General features: G+C 33.9%; 1 protein-coding gene across 3 annotated transcripts; it reads right to left on the reverse strand.

Annotated features, from left to right (window-relative positions):
* Positions 1-12,174: 12,174 nt before the first annotated feature.
* On the reverse strand, positions 12,175-17,919 carry LOC109004570. Of its 3 annotated transcripts, none has more exons than XM_035686528.1 (3): positions 15,639-16,512; positions 15,030-15,093; positions 12,175-12,383 (listed from the first exon to the last, which is right to left on the reverse strand). In XM_035686528.1, exons 1-3 carry the CDS (start codon positions 15,919-15,921, stop codon positions 12,257-12,259), a joined length of 474 nt encoding a protein of 157 aa, XP_035542421.1. In that variant the 5' UTR covers positions 15,922-16,512; the 3' UTR covers positions 12,175-12,256. The 3 variants fall into 3 exon arrangements, with proteins under 3 accessions (XP_035542421.1, XP_018838708.1, XP_035542422.1); XM_035686529.1 differs by lacking the exon at positions 15,639-16,512 and adding an exon at positions 17,713-17,919 and having other exon boundaries at positions 12,294-12,383; XM_018983163.2 differs by lacking the exons at positions 15,030-15,093; positions 15,639-16,512 and adding an exon at positions 17,713-17,919.
* Between the last annotated feature and the right edge of the window lie 851 nt (positions 17,920-18,770).

The raw sequence follows: 18,770 nt of genomic DNA on the forward strand, positions 1-18,770 counted from the left end.
TTAATTAGAATTTCTGGCCTAATGTTTAACTAGTTGGAGTCCTTAAGAGATCACTGGGGCCTATCAGCCTAGGCGTCCAAGCCCACTTGAGGCCCAAAGGCCTATGTGGTATTCGGCCCAAAGAAGGACAATTGAGGAATAGGCAAAACCCTAACTAAGGTTAGGGCACGTGACTCCAACTTGGGAAGAGGAAAAGAATATTTTGCTCTTTCCCTAGAAATCCCATCATTTGAAACCTAGGAAAAATGCTTTCTTGGTAAGTACCTCGTCACCACTTGGCAACCATGCGGGAGAGCTTCTAAAAGAAGCCAAAAGAAGAGAGGAGTGTGGAAGGGTTGGCACATAGAGGGCACATGCCCTTCTCACCAATCACTTGCAATGTGTCACGCATGCACATCCCACCCACTAGACACAATGGACTTAGACGTGAAATGGGGTAAAGGAAGTGAGAGAGTTAGGGTTTCGATAACCCAAAAGACCCCTACACATCTCCCACGAGATTTTGAAAATTTCCAAAAATATTGTGCAATGATTTTGGAAAGGAAGAGGCACCTAGGGTTACCACAAATCAAAGGCATGAAATCCTAAGAGAGCCTTAGGATTTCGGCCAAGAGAAGTGCTAGAAGCATCTAATCATGAGGGGCACCTAGAACACAAAAAATCCTAGTTCCTAGGAGTCTCAACCACCACAAACCACCATCCTTTCCCACGCCACTTGTCACGCATTGAGAGTTTCTAAGAGAGACACTTGGGGAAGATGAATAGAAGCATGGGAAAAAAAAAGGGGAAAAGGCGCATGAGGGATGCCAATGGTCTCAAGCACACATTCCCAAAAGGCTTTAGGGTTTCGGCCAAAGGGCTTCACGTCTATCCAATAAAAGACAACCACTAATTTTCCAAGTGTCATTCATGCACCTAGGATAGGGATATTCTAGAAGAAGGTAATGATAAGGGAGGAGAAAGGTTGCATAGGGAAGCCACACACACGCAACTCCAAGATTCTAGAAGAAATCTTTGTAGGAATTGAGAAAGAGAGAGGGGTAGCTATCACACACACACCCACACACGCCACTTGCCAAATGGCAAGCATGCACATTCCCAACCCTAAATATTTGTTTAGGGTTTCTGTAAAAAGACTTGAATGCCTGAAACTTCATTGAATCTAAACGCATAGGAGGGACACCAAAGGGACATTAGGGTTTCAGTTTTTTAGTATGAACACGCCACTTGTCATGAAAGCTTGTAGAGTCCTTTGATTTTTCAAAGAAAGTAATGATCATAAGGGGAAAATGAAGGGGTTTGGCCAAATGATGAAGGGCATGCCACATCGTGCCCATGCATAGGGTTCTTATGTTCCCAATGAGGGAATTGTGTGAGAAAAACAAAGGGACATATAAAAGGGAACGGGGGTTGATAGCTAAGAGGTCTTTTGATGCCATTTTTTATTCTCATAACTTGCTTTTCTTCTTCTTCTCCTCTCACACGACCAATCTAGTTTCTGTTTCTCTTCATTTTCTCTCCAAGCAAAATGCCACAAACACCATACCAATCCTATTTCCCTCCAACCACAAGTAAGGAAATGAGCTAGGAGCTAGGAGCCACCTCTTTAAGAAGGAGCCAAACGATAAAATAAACTCTCATTACCCATATTCACACACTAACACGAGGGTAATGGAGCTACTAGGGCTCGGTTTTGAGGAAAACTCCATCATCACACAAACATTTGGCCATACATTTAGAGGTTTCTTGGGGACTAGGGTTTCCAAGGAAGGAGACCGAAACTAGGGTTGTAAGCTTGGAACGAAGACAAGGTCTTCAATCACTACTAGATAGAACAAGTCGTGATCTCTTACTTGCTTTCAATGAATCTTGACCACAAAGCATGGCATGAACATTACACCCACACCATGTACACATTTAAAAACCCAAGACCTAGCCTTGGTCAAGGGAAACACGACCACCGTTAGACCATGGGCCTTTAGGTCGAATGCTTGGACTGCTTCCACGGACAAGAAAGAGAAATCCCTAGCACATCCACAGACACATCAGATAAGGGTTTATGTTTTTATTATATCTAATTTATTAAACAAATTTTTTTATAGCTTGCTTGACATGTTATCTTACTTTTAATTTTTGTAAGTAGACTCTCAACCTACCCTCAGATAATGTTCGTATATGTCGTGTAAACTTTGCATTGTTGTTGTTAACATATGAACTAGTGTTGGTTGATGGAACCTCTCGCTATACTATGCATTGTTATCGTTTTCACATGATGGTTTCCATGATTGTGTGCTCTTGATGATTCAGCCATGCTTAGACGTAGAGATTGAGAAATTGTTCCTTGTGTATCATGCTCTGTAATCGATTTTACATGAAGATGGTCATGATTATGTGCTTTTTATAACTCGGTCATGCATAGTTATTGGGTTTTTAAAATTGTTTCGTGCCTTGGTATATATCAAATGATATTGCCAATGATTTTGTATCAAGTAAACTGCATGTTCTAAAATTTTCATGAAATTTCAAATGTGTCGCATGATATTTTCATATGATTACATAGTCCTTAGCATCTACATGTTCATATGGTCCATTAAAAAAAAGAGTTACAAGTTCATGTCACATGCATTTCGGGTTATGTACTGTTTTTGAAGGAAAAAGTTTGTTTTGTTTTATCACGACCCTAAATGCTAGGATATAATAATGTCCTAGTGGAACTCATCTGTCCACTCTGGAGTTCATAAATTGAAGTGGTAGCCCCTGGGTGATGAAGTACGGTCGGCAGACCTCGAATAAATCCTTCTAAAGGGTTCCAGAGTGGTGTAGCACCTAAAACTAATGGGTGCCACATGTGATTATATGCGGTGAATGTGAAAATGGCGAACTCCAGCATATGGAAAGGACTCTGATGTAGTCACCTCATTCAAATAGGTAGTAAGGTGATGTGGTAACTAGCAGTGAGCCCACGGTGCATAGAGGAGCCGTAAAGTATATGATCATATGTTATAAGAAGTGAAAAGGTAATAAGTAAAAGATGTATAATGAATTGTTTAATGTGAAAACGAAAAAGAGGTTTTATTGAAATGTCAAGAGATCTATGTTATATGTTTCTGAAAGTCAAAATTGCAAGAGTTAAGTTTTGGGTCAAGTACATGTTCATACATTCGTCTCATGGTTTGCCTTTATATGCTAATGTTGTTTGTTTGTATGTTGCTTTTTTACTTACTGAGATTTCTCGAAATCTCATTGTGGTAGTTTCCACAACAATTCCCAACCCAGAATAGTAGAAGCTATGATAGGTACACAGGACCCTAAGTAAGATGAGTGAGATTAATGACTTAGTCAAGGATGAGTTCTCCGTTGAGGCCCGTTATAGTCGTATTGTTGTTTCTTTAGAGACCATTGCTCAGCGTCTTAAGGATATCCAAGAAACTCTCAATAAGGAATAAGGATCATGACTTGTCAGGGCCGTTCGAGCCAAAAGAAGCCCCCTTTTTGAGTGACCAAATGAATTTTGTAACGGACTACCTAAAACAAGCTTGTAAATATGCCATAGAAGAAAAAATAGTAGCTTTGAGTTTGGAACTCTAGCAGCGCGAACCCTTACTGAGGAATGGAGTCTTTTTGTGCATATCCAGTGAAGGAGCTCTTGAAATATTATAGTGTTCAATGTGAACTGTTATAAGTATCGTGGTTTTGATTTCTTTGGAGATCCCTAATATTTTTTAGAGACTACATACCTATGTTTCTTTTGGGATATTAAAGTTTGAGATGGTACCATGATTTATTTCTTGCTCTAAATCTTACTTAGAATTATGTTTTGCTTTCGATGTGATTATTGCATACTGTTAGAAATGTGCTAGGTACATTACATATTAACTGTCATGTATGATAGTATGTAGTCTTGAGTTACATGTCTTGACACTTCAGTCACCGTCCAATCCCAAATAAGGGTTGGTGGCATCACATTATCCTTTCAATCTTTAATTATCAAGGTTGACTGCCTATTAAATTCAACTTAAAAACTGCTTCTGCAAGTATTAAATCAATCTATTTAATTAGGTTATAACTATCTTGGAGATGTGGGAACAAAATGGAATTAGAATATTTTGGTTTTTGTTCTTTTTTTTTTTTAATTTGGTCTGCATAAATAATTAAAATGACCATGCATGCGACCCACTCACTCTAAATCTTTCAAATGGCATGCATCTTGCATCATTAATTATATATGATCATAAGATCATCCAATTTATTTTATCAATTCTTCTGGGGACAGTCGGTTAGGGTAAGCGTTGTTGACATGGCAAAAAAATTAAAACGCACCGTTTTTTCCAACACGCTCTCCCTCCCTCCCTCAGTATCCATCTCTCTCTGCGTTTCCATTCCTAGGATATAAAAAAAAGTTCTTTTAGAAGAGGTTGGAAAGAAGTTTCAGAGGATATATAAAAACAAAAACAAAAAAGTCTTTAATTTTTCTTAGCAACCAAACATAAAGTAAGTGGGAGAGGAGAAAATAGAATGAAAACTCTGGAACCTCTAGAAGAAAAATGATTAAAGACGTGAACTCTTCTTAAAAAATCACGTTATCAATTTTCCTATACTTCAAGAAGTTCTTGATTTCAAGAAACTTCCTTTCTTTCCATTTTCTTTTTAGGTGGTTTTTAGAACATTTGACATAAAAGTAAAGGATGCGCAAAAAGAAACAGAGAAAAAAAAAATGAAGAATCAGAAGTCGGCTTCGGACTTTGAAAAAAGAAGCAGAAATGGGATACATAAAGATTTTAATATCGGTATCTTTCGAGTCAATCTCGTTTAACATGTCCACAATTTGAAACCCAACAAAGAACCCAAGCTTTAAAGGTTCGAATATTTTTTTTTCTTTATTGTACCTTAAAAAGAGGTTGGGGAGGGGGGGGGGGGATGGAACCCGCAGAGAGGGAGATGGAAGCTGAGAGAGGAACTCGCAGAGAGGGAGATGGAAACTGAGGGAAAGAGGGAGAGATCGTGTTGGACAAAACGGTGCGTTTCAATTCTTTTGCCATGTCAGCGACGCTTACCCGACGCTTAACCCAGCCGACTGAATCTAGACTTTTTCTTATTTTATTTACTTCATCCATTACCCTAAGTTTGGACCATAAATTTATAGAGTGGAGCAAAGTTAAGAAATTATCCCAAAATAAGTAAGGCTGAAAATTTGAACTAGCCAGTTGGTTTTGGCCCAAAATCGAAATTGAACGACCAAAATTTTATGAGCGTAGAACCAATTGACGAGGGGAGAGAGAATCAGAGGTCCAATTTTTTATTACCTACCCAAAACTGCCAACAGTATCTTCAACCCCCTTCTCGGGTGCATGTTACCTCACCCACTAATGTAGTTTGCTACCTATTTAATGTCTCATGTTTATGAAGATTTTTGGGACATGTAGGCAAATTGTTTTGCATGGTTAAAGTCTCATTTCTTTTTTATTGGCAAGCGTACATCTTGTCACAATAGTTACACTTGGTCTTAGGCTTATCCACAAAACAACTTTCTACCTTCTTAAAATCTTCCAAAACAAATGATGGATCATTTCTCTTCCGTTTCTTAGGAAGTGGACATGCACTATGGGTAGAGGCACTCGAGGGTCCTTAATTTTGGATTTCTCTTGAATCATCTCTCAAGTTTATTGTTGTTTTATTTAAGTCAACATCAATTACAATTAATGAAGAACTCATCTAACATATGAAAGAAAAAAATAATTATAAGCACAAAAAAAAACAAAAAACAAAAAACAAAAAAAGAACAAAACAAAAAACACATTTCCCCAACACGAACATAAAAATCACAATTACAGAGCATCTAGTTTGCAACATGGCAAATATCACAAGTTTAAATCTTTAAAATCTAGATTCTAGCTTACTCATTTTTCCACAATTCACATTAAAACATCACAACAAAATTTGCTCCATAACATACTCAGTAAACTGAACATGTAAATTTTTAGATTCTTCCATGCAAAACAGTACACTAAACCGAACATGTTGATCACTCACAATGGAAAATAGGCTCTTGGTTACTGTTCATGGTCTCAGAAATTTGCTCCAAAATTTTCAAAATGCTTATACATACCTATATAAACAAGTTAGACATGAAATAATAGGAAAAATACATATCAAAATTAAAGGGAATTGAGTTTGGCACATATCGGTTACGAGCAACGTGAACAATGGGATGAACGAGGAGAGTCAACGGGCTATGGGCATCAATTTCTAGACAACCGGTGGACTGAAGGATTGAGCAGAGGGAGAGCCAAGAATGAGATAAGTCTAAGAAATGAGAGACGAGAGATGAGAGAGAGAGAGAGAGAGACGAGAGAAAGGGCAAGGTGAAGATTGAAGAATGAAACGACACCGTTTAACTTATTTAAATTAAACGACATCATTTTATATAAGAATAAAATAAAATATAGACAAATATATATAATTGGTTGTTTTATCTGTTTAAACTAGAATCGAAACAATAGACCTCGATTTCTGCCACTTTGGACTGTTGATTGACTGGTTCTCTATCGATTTCAGCTGGTTCCAACATCCAGCGACCGATTCTAATACCGATTTTCTCGATTATTGTTCTCTCCTAAAAATAAGAAACAAAACTCAGACCAGACTAGTCTTGTGGCTTAAAAACTGGCCGAAGGAGGTAACACAAATTAAATTCATTATTATTGTTTCTTATAAAAGACTTTGGCAGCCATAAAATGATCAGCATATTGAAAGTCTTAGGTAGCCAGAAGATAACCTTACGTACGAATCTGTCACAAACAAAAATCTCATTTTCTTCCACACATTAGAATAGGGGTGTGCATCCGGATCTGGATATCCGGCCATAACCGGATCCAGATTCGGATGGTAAAAGCCGGGCGGTTATCCGAATCTGGGCGGATAACCGGATTCAATTCGGATATTCGGATTTTTCACTATAAATCCAGATTTTCCACTATAATCCGGATTTTTCACTACATGCATAATCCGGATTGTTCATTACAAACCCGGATTCTCTAATCCGGGTTGTTAATACTTTTTTTTTTTTTAAAGAAGACTAAACTTTAAAAAATGTTTTTATAGAACTTGTTTTTTTTTTTTTTAAATTCTGATATGCTTAAATTGCCCATATTTTTTAAAAAAAATAACTTAAACACTTTTTTAAAGATTTAAAAAAAAAAATTAATTAAAGAACAAAATAAATTAATAATATTATTGTTACCACACAATGCAAAATATTAATACATCACCACTAATTAAACTAAAACATAAATTTACAAAGAACAAAAGAAATATTAATACATCAAAATTAATTAAACTAAAACATAAATTTATAAAGAACAAAATGCATTAGTCTTCACATCTTGAATCTGAAATTGGGGGGAAATTTTCTACTAGACTGTCTCCATAAGCTGCAAACAACATCAATTACAACAGAAAAATAAAAACTATAATGATTAGAAACAATAAGTCAAAAAGAACAAGAGAATAAAACTTGAAATAAAACCTCGTAAAGACACTACAATAATTAATCTAATATACCAAGTAGCTTATTTTTTGTTATGAAGCTTAGCTTATATTTCTTCTTTTTGGTGAATGTTTCTGCCATGTTCTTGCTTTTTATTTTAGCTACAACCTGCTGTCATTTTTATTCTTAGATAGGAATTACAAAGAATGATTCACAAAGATAAGATAAGCAACACACATAATAGAAGAAAACAGATTTACTGTTTGTGATCATCATGCAATAGAATTACGAAGAACAACCAGATTTACTAATGATTAGAATTAACAATTCCATTCTTAAGAGAATTGCATGCATGGGTACTGAAACTGGATCTACCCCCCACATTAACTGAAAGCAAACTGTACGTACTGCTAATTTGTAAGAACTGCAGGGAAGCTGGGTAGCTTGGTACCTTACCTTGACCTGACCATTATCAATAATGCTCATGATCACCTGTACTCCAAATATCTCATGATGATTTGAGTACTGCACGCGTCTTTATGCATATATTTGTACAGTTACTGATCATCAGTACTACTACTCATGTCCTGCTCCTTAGGTTCGGCTCCAAAGGTTTGCTAGCTTGATATCATGTCCTTCTTTGACTTTGGGCCAACACTTAGGTACAATTAGCGATTTTTCGAAATAATTTTTATCTTATTCTATGTCATTGATGTGATCTGATTTTATTTTATTTTTAAATATTATTAAAATATAATATTTTAAAATTAATTATAATTACAATTTTTCTAATTAATCATTACAAATTTTTTAAATTTTTAAATAAAATATAAAAAAAATTCAACTTTTTTAAATTATAAAATAAAAATTATATTCTAATAATATTTTAATTTTATAATATATTTTATTCAATTTTTTTTCTTTCTCATTTTTCAAAATCTAATAAATACTTAAATTAAATTATCTTATTTATATTATTGACAAACTATCTTATTATTATTTATAAAAATTTTCTCTCATCTTATTAACACTTTAACTTTTCTTTAACTTAAAACATTAATTTTAGTTTATTTAATGATGTCTTTTGGGTTGTAAAAAATGAAAAAAAATAACTTCATTAGCTAGGTACCTGTTGACACTGGGTTTTTCACCGCGAATGGGGGATACAAATTTATATAAAAATAAATATTGTTTTAGAATTTATGAAAATGAATAGATAAAGTTAAAAAGTTATTTATATATAATTTTTTAATATTATTTTTATTTTCAAGTTTGTAAAAATTATATTAATTTTTATATTTAAGTAATGTTTAGATAAAAAAATTAAAAATTAAAAAATATTTTATATTTAAATAATATTTAAAAAAGAAATTATAAAAACTTTTAAAAATTCTCGTATTTACGGGAGATGCCCTTAACAGATCTGTTAATACATGTTTTTCTTTGAAGACGTGCGTGAGAAACTTCGTCCATATTCCTTTCTTTTTTCTTTTTTCTTTGTCTGAGCATATTTATGTTACGTTGAATATTGGATTGAGTTAAATTTTTTTATAAATAATAATAAATTGAGTAATAAAAAGAGTTATGTGAAGTTTATTTAAATTGAGTTTAAAATGTATTTAAATATTAAAATAAATTTAATAATTTTTATAAAAAAATTAAAAAATATTATACGTCTCACGTATAAATGTTTTAAGTTAAAAACAATTATAGATCTTACATGTAAGATGATTTTAAATTGAGATAAGTTTAGTAATTAGAAAATTAGAGTGTTTAGATATTAAACTCAATTTAAAATTAAACTGAATTTAACTGAGCTCAACTAAATTTGAGAATCAAATGCATTAGAAAAGTAGTCATACGAGAGAGATTTTATAAAGGTCGTTGCTATGATGTGACGGAACTATAATGGTTAGCATTTAAGACGCGAAGTATGGGTGTTACCCGCCCTTACAGGATGATGAGTTTCGACCCCGTCCTCCGGCCCCAGAGTGCGGGAGCGGGGGACTTCGTCCTGGATAACGGGATGCGGGTGTGGGGGGTCATCCGTCTACCCCCTCGCACCCTCTGTCCCCAGCCTCCGCAGGAGTCCTGGGCCCCCCTGCACCCCACTTGAGCGGCCGAAACCCCCACCCCGCATGGGTGGGTCTGCGGGATCTCGCTGCCCCAACCCTAACGCGAAGTGATTTAATTTAGACAATGAGAAAAATGATAATTTTATAATTTTTTTCTTACAATTATTTATATGACAATTCTATATCAGATGGAAGCCAATAGAAAATTACGTAAAATTGAAATTATTTTAATAAAATAATACGTACAATTCTATCCATTGATTGTAAAATATTTATAAAAAATTATAGATATATCATTATCCATACGATAACTAGATAATCGTATGGCAAGGCAGCAATAATAAATGAAAGTGTACAACCCACGTGTTGTCCCACATGACATGTTTAATACAATTGGCAATAACTTATAACCTAATCCTATTATTTTTTAGTAATGTTAGATACAGTGGTAAAATATATAAATAATACACAATCTTTTTAAAAAAGAGTAAAATCTACTATTAAAAATTAATTTCTTTCATATGAATTCTGTATTTACTTATTTTTTAAAAAAAATTACATAATATTTATATACTTTACGATTGCAAGTATAATTTTTTTTTCCATTTATTTGGTCATTTAGAATCATTATTTTTATGGTTATTGCTGTTGTTATAGTCATCATCCTTAAAATGACAATAAAATTTGTGTGGAGACAAGCTTCAAGCTCCAAAATCTCTTATCGATCATGTCAATAAATTTGGTCTTATTTGGATTTAGAGATGGTTTCATCTCATCTCATCATTATAATTTTTTTAAATTTTTACATAAAATATAATAAACAATTCAACTTTTTTAAATCTCAAAATAATAATAATATTAAAAAATAATATTCTAGTAATATTTTATTCAACTTATTTAAAACTATCTCTTTTCATCTCACTATCTAAACTATATTTAAGACTATACATTCAAGATTAGGTTATATATCTCCTTTTTTTTTGGAATAAAGGTGAAATATCTAGTTAGGATTGTGACTTGTGAGAAAGAGGGAATAATATCATAGTAGAAATTACACACAAAAAAGAAAATCCCATCCTCTTGAATAATAATAATAATAATAATAATAATTAATCTAAACCCAGTGAAGAAAATTACAGATTTTTTCAGCAAAATATAATGTTTTAATAGTAACAATAATAACGTGATCATGTGTAAAAGATAATGATATCTTTACACCTAATTTATTACTGATTTACTATTTTTTTTTTTTGTTCGTTTTGCTATTTGAATTTGAATTAAAAATTTTAAAATATAACATTTTTGTATAATTTAGAAGAAAATAAATTTAATCAACCAATGTAATTATGTAATTTAATTAAAAATAAATTTAATTTTATAAAAATTGACTCAAATAGTAAAAGAATGTCAATTTTTATAAAATTGAATTTATTTTTAATTAAATTACATAATTACGTTAGTTGATTGAATTTATTTTTTACTAGATTATACAAGAAAATTATGTTTTGAAATTTTTAATCTAGATTCAAAGAGCCAAAAAAAATAATAATAAAATAATAATAAATGAAAGGTAAGTGTATGATTACTCATGTCTAAAACCATCAATATATCTACATATACACGTGTGTATATATTATATACACACACATACAGTGCAGGCTGTAGTAATTAATGAAATTAAAAAAGAGAAAGTGTATGGTCCCAAATCTTCCTGGAAAGTTAAAAACAACTGTCATCCACATGGGAATTGGGATCAAAGTAGGCAGAAAAGCAGCAGAGGTGCAGAGAAAGATGAGGAAGGCCAAAGAAATAAAGAAAATGTATCACATGTCCTAAGTGGGACGCGTATTATTATTATTTTTTAATGGTCTGTTTGAATTATTATTATTATTTTTAAATTCGAGGAGGGGTTGAATGAACCAATACCTTCATTTTAAAGGTTTAGATATTATGGCATCAGCCTTTGATGAAATAAATTCTTTTAATCTTGAGAATACACAATTTTTTTACAAGAATTTTCTTAAAAATACACTTCCAATAATTTTTTAAAAAACGTTTCTATAATCCGATTACTAAATGTGAATGCAGAAGTTTGAACCCAAGATATTCGTTCCAAGCAGATCTTGTTGTAGCAAGGATTGGGTGTTCACTAATTTCTTTTTTTGTTAGCTTAATCCTCATGTTAAACCCATTTATATTTATTATGTTCAGACATTTTCATGGTCAATGAATTAATGTTATATACTACATTCTAATTTTACTTTTTTTTTTTATATATAAATATAATACTTTTAATAGCCCTTTATTATCTCTTTATTTTTTTAAAGAAAAAGTTTAAAAGTTTGATATATAATGTCACCGCATCATAGCGGAATAAGAGTGTAATATACATATTTTTTCTGCGAGATTCAATATCTTATTTCTGAATAGTGATTTGGGTTTAATGAGAAAAAAAAAAAAAAAGGATTTAAGTGAGCCAAATGAAGCTGAATTTCTTTAAAGCAAAAAATTATTTGTTTTACTTATCACTAAGAAGAAGAAATGGACAAGGTCCCTTGAGCTTGAAGTGCCCAGAAATTGATTCCAAGAAAAATGCTAATATGGAAAGATATCAGGACAGTGAAATGTAAACTGATGTATCAGATATATTCAGCAGTAGTCACAGATTGAGGTGATACAAAAGAGGGGAGAAATTTCAATCAGCATCATCATAAGACACGTGGAAACTAGTGGTGCAGCCAGATGCCTCAGGGTCCTCGGCCCCACAACAGTCAAAGAACTTGGCAGCATACGGCCGATCATTGGGTCCCAATTCATAGTACCTTCATAAAAGAAAGGAGCAGAAATGATCAACCACTAAAATTTGTTCCTGGAAAGAAACAAACAATGGCAGCAAAGGTGCTATAGAGTCTACTGCAATGGCAATCCATAGAGCTCGTGGTTGGATGCGTTATCTTTACAATAAAACAAATAAACAGAAAGAAACAGGATAGAAAAAACAGAGAACAATCTTAACTTAAAATTATAGTTTCATATAACAACAATTTTTCTGATGAGTAATATAATATATTTATGAAACTGCAAGTTGGAGACAACCCACTCAGATCATCATCCAGTCCAAATTCCATCCAAAGTAGACCAACTTCATTTGCTTTGGTTGAAAAGAGGATGTACCTCTTTGACCAACAGAAGAACTGTCAAACCATAAGGACCTTTCATGGTTTGAGACTTGTGAGGACAGACCAATCTCATTTGAAAGATTGAAATGCGAGTCTTTTGCTATATTAGGATATGGATACAAGAGATGCTCATTAAGCAGTACAATTCATGGAGATAGACAAAACCTTTTTTGCAAGAGAAAATTGAGCCTAAGTTGCCCCATTACCACTTTGCTGGCTCATAATCTCCTCGTTCAATTAAATTACATATCAATCAAAACTCAGCAGCTAGCCCAGCACCGCTCATGATCTGGCTTCTTATATTTTCAACTTTCCCCAAAGAACAGGGTGCCATTTGGAGAACTTCTGGACTGAAGTCATGGACTTATGGCTACAAACACGATACTTTCAGTCTCTCTATAATATGCCAATAGAACTAGAACTCCATGATGGCATGATTAAATCAACCAAATCCTCCAGCACATCCACCATTATAGTAGAATTCAACTCTTCTTCTGTTGTATAAATTTCATCTCCCAGTATCATTTTTTTTTCCCTCCCAGTATCAATTCAGTACCATATTAACTCAATATCTTCAATAGGTCTCTCTGCCAGGATATAAGATTTCAAATCGTCTACCTCTCTCATGTGGAGAGCTCTTGACACATACTGGACGATTTCTTGCTTGAGTTAAAGCAATTTTCCCTTTCTTTTTTCTTTTCACCAAAGTAGACCTACCAACATACGTAAACAACTAATGTCTGATAAGGCTTAACATAGGAAACACAGATACAAATTGGAAGAGTTCTTGCTTGAGTTAAAGCGATTTTCCTTTCCATTCATTTTTTCCCCACCAAAGAAGACCTACAAACATATGAAAACAACTAAAATCTAATCAAAGCTAGACAAGGAAAACACAGATATGAGGTATTAAGGAGCACTTGAAAACTTGTCTAAGATAAGCGTCATAATTCATTGCACATATTGCAGTTCAATTATCTCTATCCCGTCTGCCTTCAGGAAGAAAAATTGCAGCATAGCCCATTCTGCGTACCAATTGTAAATCTCACGTTCCTTAAGGAGGCCATTAGCAAGAGGGAAAAAGAAAAAGAAAAAGAAAAAATATATATGGCCGAATTTGCATGCTTTAATTTTATTCTCCAATATAAATTGCAACAGCAAATAAATACTGTAATCAGCTTAATGGATATCTGGTAGATAGAGAAAGTTATAAAATTACAGGTGGCTATAACTTTTGTGGTTCATGGAGAAAAGAAAAATCAACACTAAGAAGATCTGTTGGGATAAACCGGTTATCAAATGCTAAATTTGAAGTATCGCAACGGAAATAAATAAAAGAAAATAACGACAATTACACATAGAACACCAAGATTTAAATGGTTCGGCTCAATGTAAGCCTAAGTCCACTGGCGGAGTCGGTCTCAATGAATTCACTATCAACAAAGATGGAGTACAAGAGATTAATCACAAAAAAATTCTTTACAAAAGAATTTCTCTCCCTCTCTTCTCTCTATCTAACCACTACTGCCTCTCAAAATCAAAAAAATCAAAATTGAGTAACAATGAACGCCGTTTTCTATTTATACTGAAACAACGGGCCCTAAATTTCGAACATTCGCTCGAGTGAGTGTTGAGCGGTGCTCGAGCAAACGTTAGGGTTTGGCATCCCGCTCGAGCAGACTATCGAGCAGGTGTCGAGCGAACTCTCTGTATGAATCTTTGCTTGGGCGGACTATTGAGCTAAGGTTGTTTGAGCCAGGGTCGAGCCATGGTCGAGTTAGAGTCAAGCCAGGACCAAACAACAATCAAGCCAAGCCTCAAAAAAGCATTTTTAGTAGAAAATAAGCCAAACTCCACAAATCTCCACGTTGGCTTGAATTCCGTCAAGCCTAAACAAAATCCATTAACCAGATAACCGACCCCCTACAACAAATCTCCAAAGGGAGTTACAAATCCCGAACACAATGTCTATCCTTGAAGAACTCAATTTCCATCCAAAAGTCTTCGATTTCATAGACGACTTGATGAAAAGATTCAACCTCTTCACACCAAGGCAACACACCACTAAACATATTATTTACTTGAACAACAGCTTCTGAATACACACGAAGGCAAACAACAAATATTCTCTACCAAAGTAAGAATACCACCAAGTCTGCATGAGCATAACCCAAAGGTGGCCAAACTGCCTCCTCTATCTATCAAACGAAACTATAGACTGCTCTCACTATGCGTCAATGCCAAAATCAGAATCATGCTTAATTTCAATAGCATGATCTAGAGTACCACCTGCACTCTATTGTGAAGCTCTCCCAACAACTCCACCTTCTTGCTATAATCCTGCTCTCCTTTCCTGTGGAAACAACAAATGAAAAAACTATAAAAAGGATAAGGTTCACGTAATAGCAAGTTGTGTTGACCGCTTCACCCAAATCTATAGACAAGCCTGACAAACCCAAAAGCATACAACGGGCTCTCACACAAGAGTCCGATTCATTCCATTTAGCTACCCTATTTTAGTAGTGGACCCAATTGTATGGTCTGAAGAACGCTCTACCTTCTTTTCTGTAGATCACTAGCCTTCTCAAGTGTTTAAACACATCAAACACATACAAAATGAATAGTTTAAAAATAAACAAACCTAGACTTTTTCTCAAATGGTCATCAACAAATATGAGTACAAACAGGACACCACATCACACTAGATGTACCCCAAAAATTCATAAAGAAATAAATTGCAGTAAACCTGATTCTGCACTGCTTCACAAGAATACAATACAAACAAAAAATCAAGCTTTTCTATCTTCTAATCACACAAAGCAAGAAACTGCCTACTCACAAATGACCAAACTCGTTCACCCATATGACACAATCACATGTGCCATAAATGAGTAATACCTAAATCTGGAACGTCTGAAGATGCAGCTCCACCAATCACTATATTGCTCTGAAGAAAATAAAGACCATCTGTCTTCTTCCCTGTCATTACCACCGAAGAGCCCTTGTAGACTCTAATGACTCCACCTGTAGCTGAATACTGGTAACCAAAGGAATCAAGAATGCCCAAAGATATAAGATTTTTCTTCAAAAACAGAACATGCCGAACGTTAGACAAGATTCTAACGATTCCATCATACATCTTAATTTCAATTAAACCGATCCCAACAATATCACAAGCCATATCATTCCCAACCAAAACAGAATCACCGTTGACTGATTCATAGGTAGTGAATCAATCTGTCCTGAAACACATATGGAATCCATGACCCACTTGTCACCAAAACGACCATTAGAGTCACTGACTGGTAGGACAATATTAGAGTTGTTAAACTGTTATTCAACGCTAATAACATTAGAAGAACCTTTACCTTCCTCCTTGCTTTTCAATCTAGGACACTCATTTTTGTAATGACCAAACATATGACAATAATGACATTTAACATTTTTCTTGTTAAATTTAGAGCTACCACTGGAATTACTCTTACTCTTTTCCGAACTTCTTTTCCCGTATCTATCACTAGAAGAACATTTCATAAACAAGCCATTGGCTTGATTATCCATGCCTTGTACACCCAATTTTGTTCTCAACTCCTTAGAATTCAAAGCAGATTTTACATCTATCAAGGAGATAGTATCTCTACCATACAACATCGAGTTCACAAAATTATCAAATGAGATTGGCAACGAACACAACACAATAAAGGCTTGATCCTCATCATCAAGCTTAATATCAATATTCCTCAAATCCATAATGATTTTATTAAATTCATCTAGATGATCGAAAATAGGAGTACCTTCTCTCATCTTGAGAGTGCATAATCGCTGCTTCAAATACAAACGGTTGGTGAGTGACTTTTTCATATACAAGCTCTCAAGTTTCTTTCAAAGACCAACAGTGGTCTTCTCATCAGCAACCTCCCTCAAAACTCCATCCGATACTAACAACAGGATAACACTATGTGCTTTCTCATCTTCTTCTCTTGACGGTGTAGGAGAATCATCAATCACCATCCCATCCAATACCTTTGACAAACCTTGTTGTCGCAGTAAAGCGTTCATCTTGATGCGCCACAAACTGAAATTGTTTTGACGGTCGAATTTCTCCACTTCAAACTTTGCCATAGCCATCCCTCCAAATCTCGCACATAACTACGCTCTAATACCAGTTTGTTGGAATAAACCAGTTATCAAAGGCTAAATTTGAAGTATCGCAGCGGAAATAAACAAAAAAAAATAACAACAATCACACACAAAACACCAAAATTTAAGTGGTTCGGCTCAATGTGAGCCTATGTCCACTGGGGGGTCGGTCTCAATGAATTAACTATCAACAAAGATGGAGTACAGGATATTAATCACAAAATAATTCTTTACAAAATAATTTCTCTCCCTCTTTTCTCTCTCTCTGGACCCTAGATTTCGGGCATTCGCTCGAACGAACTGTTGAACGAACTCTATGTATGAAAGCTTCGCTCAAGCGGACTGTCGAGCGAAGTGTCGAGCTGAGGTTGCTTGAGCCGAGCCAAGGTCAAGCCAGGATCAAGCAACAATCAAGCCAAGCCTCAAAAACCGCATTTTTAGTAGGAAATCAAGCTAAACTCAACAAGATCTTCGAAAGTCGAAACTAAAGGAAATGAAATTCAATTGAAAACTTTACCCTTGTTTCTGACTTCGAGTAAGAGCGAAAAAAAAATCTCAATTTATAAGAAACTCTCATACAACTGAATCTAGAACACAAATACCCAAAATTTAAATGGACCAAAGCCTCGAGTTCTCAGTCATATATCCAACAGATATTCCAAATAAGCAAATGGGTATTGAAAAAAAATAGGAAATCTCAACTTCCCAGTTCGTATATCCAAACAAACATTAAAAATTCAACAGAGTGAAAGGCACGCGATTATCCTCAAAAAGCCACATAGATACCTACGCATATGCATATTTAAGGATATCCAGACGGGAGGAAGGGTACCTTTTTTGGTCATCATGGCGGCGACAGACAAAGAAAGAAGTATGGTAGCGGCATGAGGAAGGGGTATTAGATGAAGGAGTATAGGTTTGATTGCATCTCCTGCATAGTTTCTTCTCCTGCTGTATCCTGCTCTCTTTCTCCATTGCCCTTCGTAAGTGTGCGGACATGTTCCCTTCCCACTGTACGTAGTTTTTGTATTCTTATTTCCTGAAAAAGAGAGTATAAAAAGCATCTCTTATAATTATTATTATTTAGACTCGTCAAGTAAATAGAATACAAAATAATAAATGAAATTATAATTCATATCATAGTTTAAATATAAAAAGAGCTTATCACATGGAATTATAAAAAATAATTAACAGAACCAACAATTTTGGCACCGCACGTGGCGTATCCGTTTTCTCTCCTGGATTTTCAATCATTTCTATAAAAAAACATTATATTAAAAATTGACTTGATAAATGTTACAGTTGTAAAAAGATTTTATAAAAATAAAATTATAAATTGATATAATTTTATATATACGTTAGATATATTTTATAATAAAAATAATTTTATAATTTAATGTACCACGTCAAATTATATTAATTTGTAAATTTAATTTTATCAAATATTTTTATAACTAAAACATTTTTTAAAGTAAACATAGACTTATTATATCAACATTAACTCTTTTGGTTTTAAAGTAAACATAGACTTATTATATCAACTCGTGAACTTTCTTGATACAAACTAAAGAGTTTGTCTAACTTCCCCTTTAATAGCTTTTCAATGGTTAATCAATTAATACACAATCTAACATCTCTTAAAACTTCTATTATATTAACAATGTTTTGTTTGATAAAAACATATAGCTATAGTCTATAGATGTATTATACGTTACAATTAAATTATATATTTTTCAAGAAAAAAATAAATCAGACGTATTATTACCTTCTTTTAATAAGAGGCTTGAGATATGAAAACTTGATTCCCGATAATTTTTTATGAAAGAGGGGGGCAGATGGCAATCTTCTATGTTGTTATTATTATTATTATTATTATTAGCACATAAATCT

Source organism: Juglans regia, chromosome 16 (genome assembly GCF_001411555.2).
Source record: "Juglans regia cultivar Chandler chromosome 16, Walnut 2.0, whole genome shotgun sequence".
Taxonomy (NCBI): domain Eukaryota; kingdom Viridiplantae; phylum Streptophyta; class Magnoliopsida; order Fagales; family Juglandaceae; genus Juglans; species Juglans regia.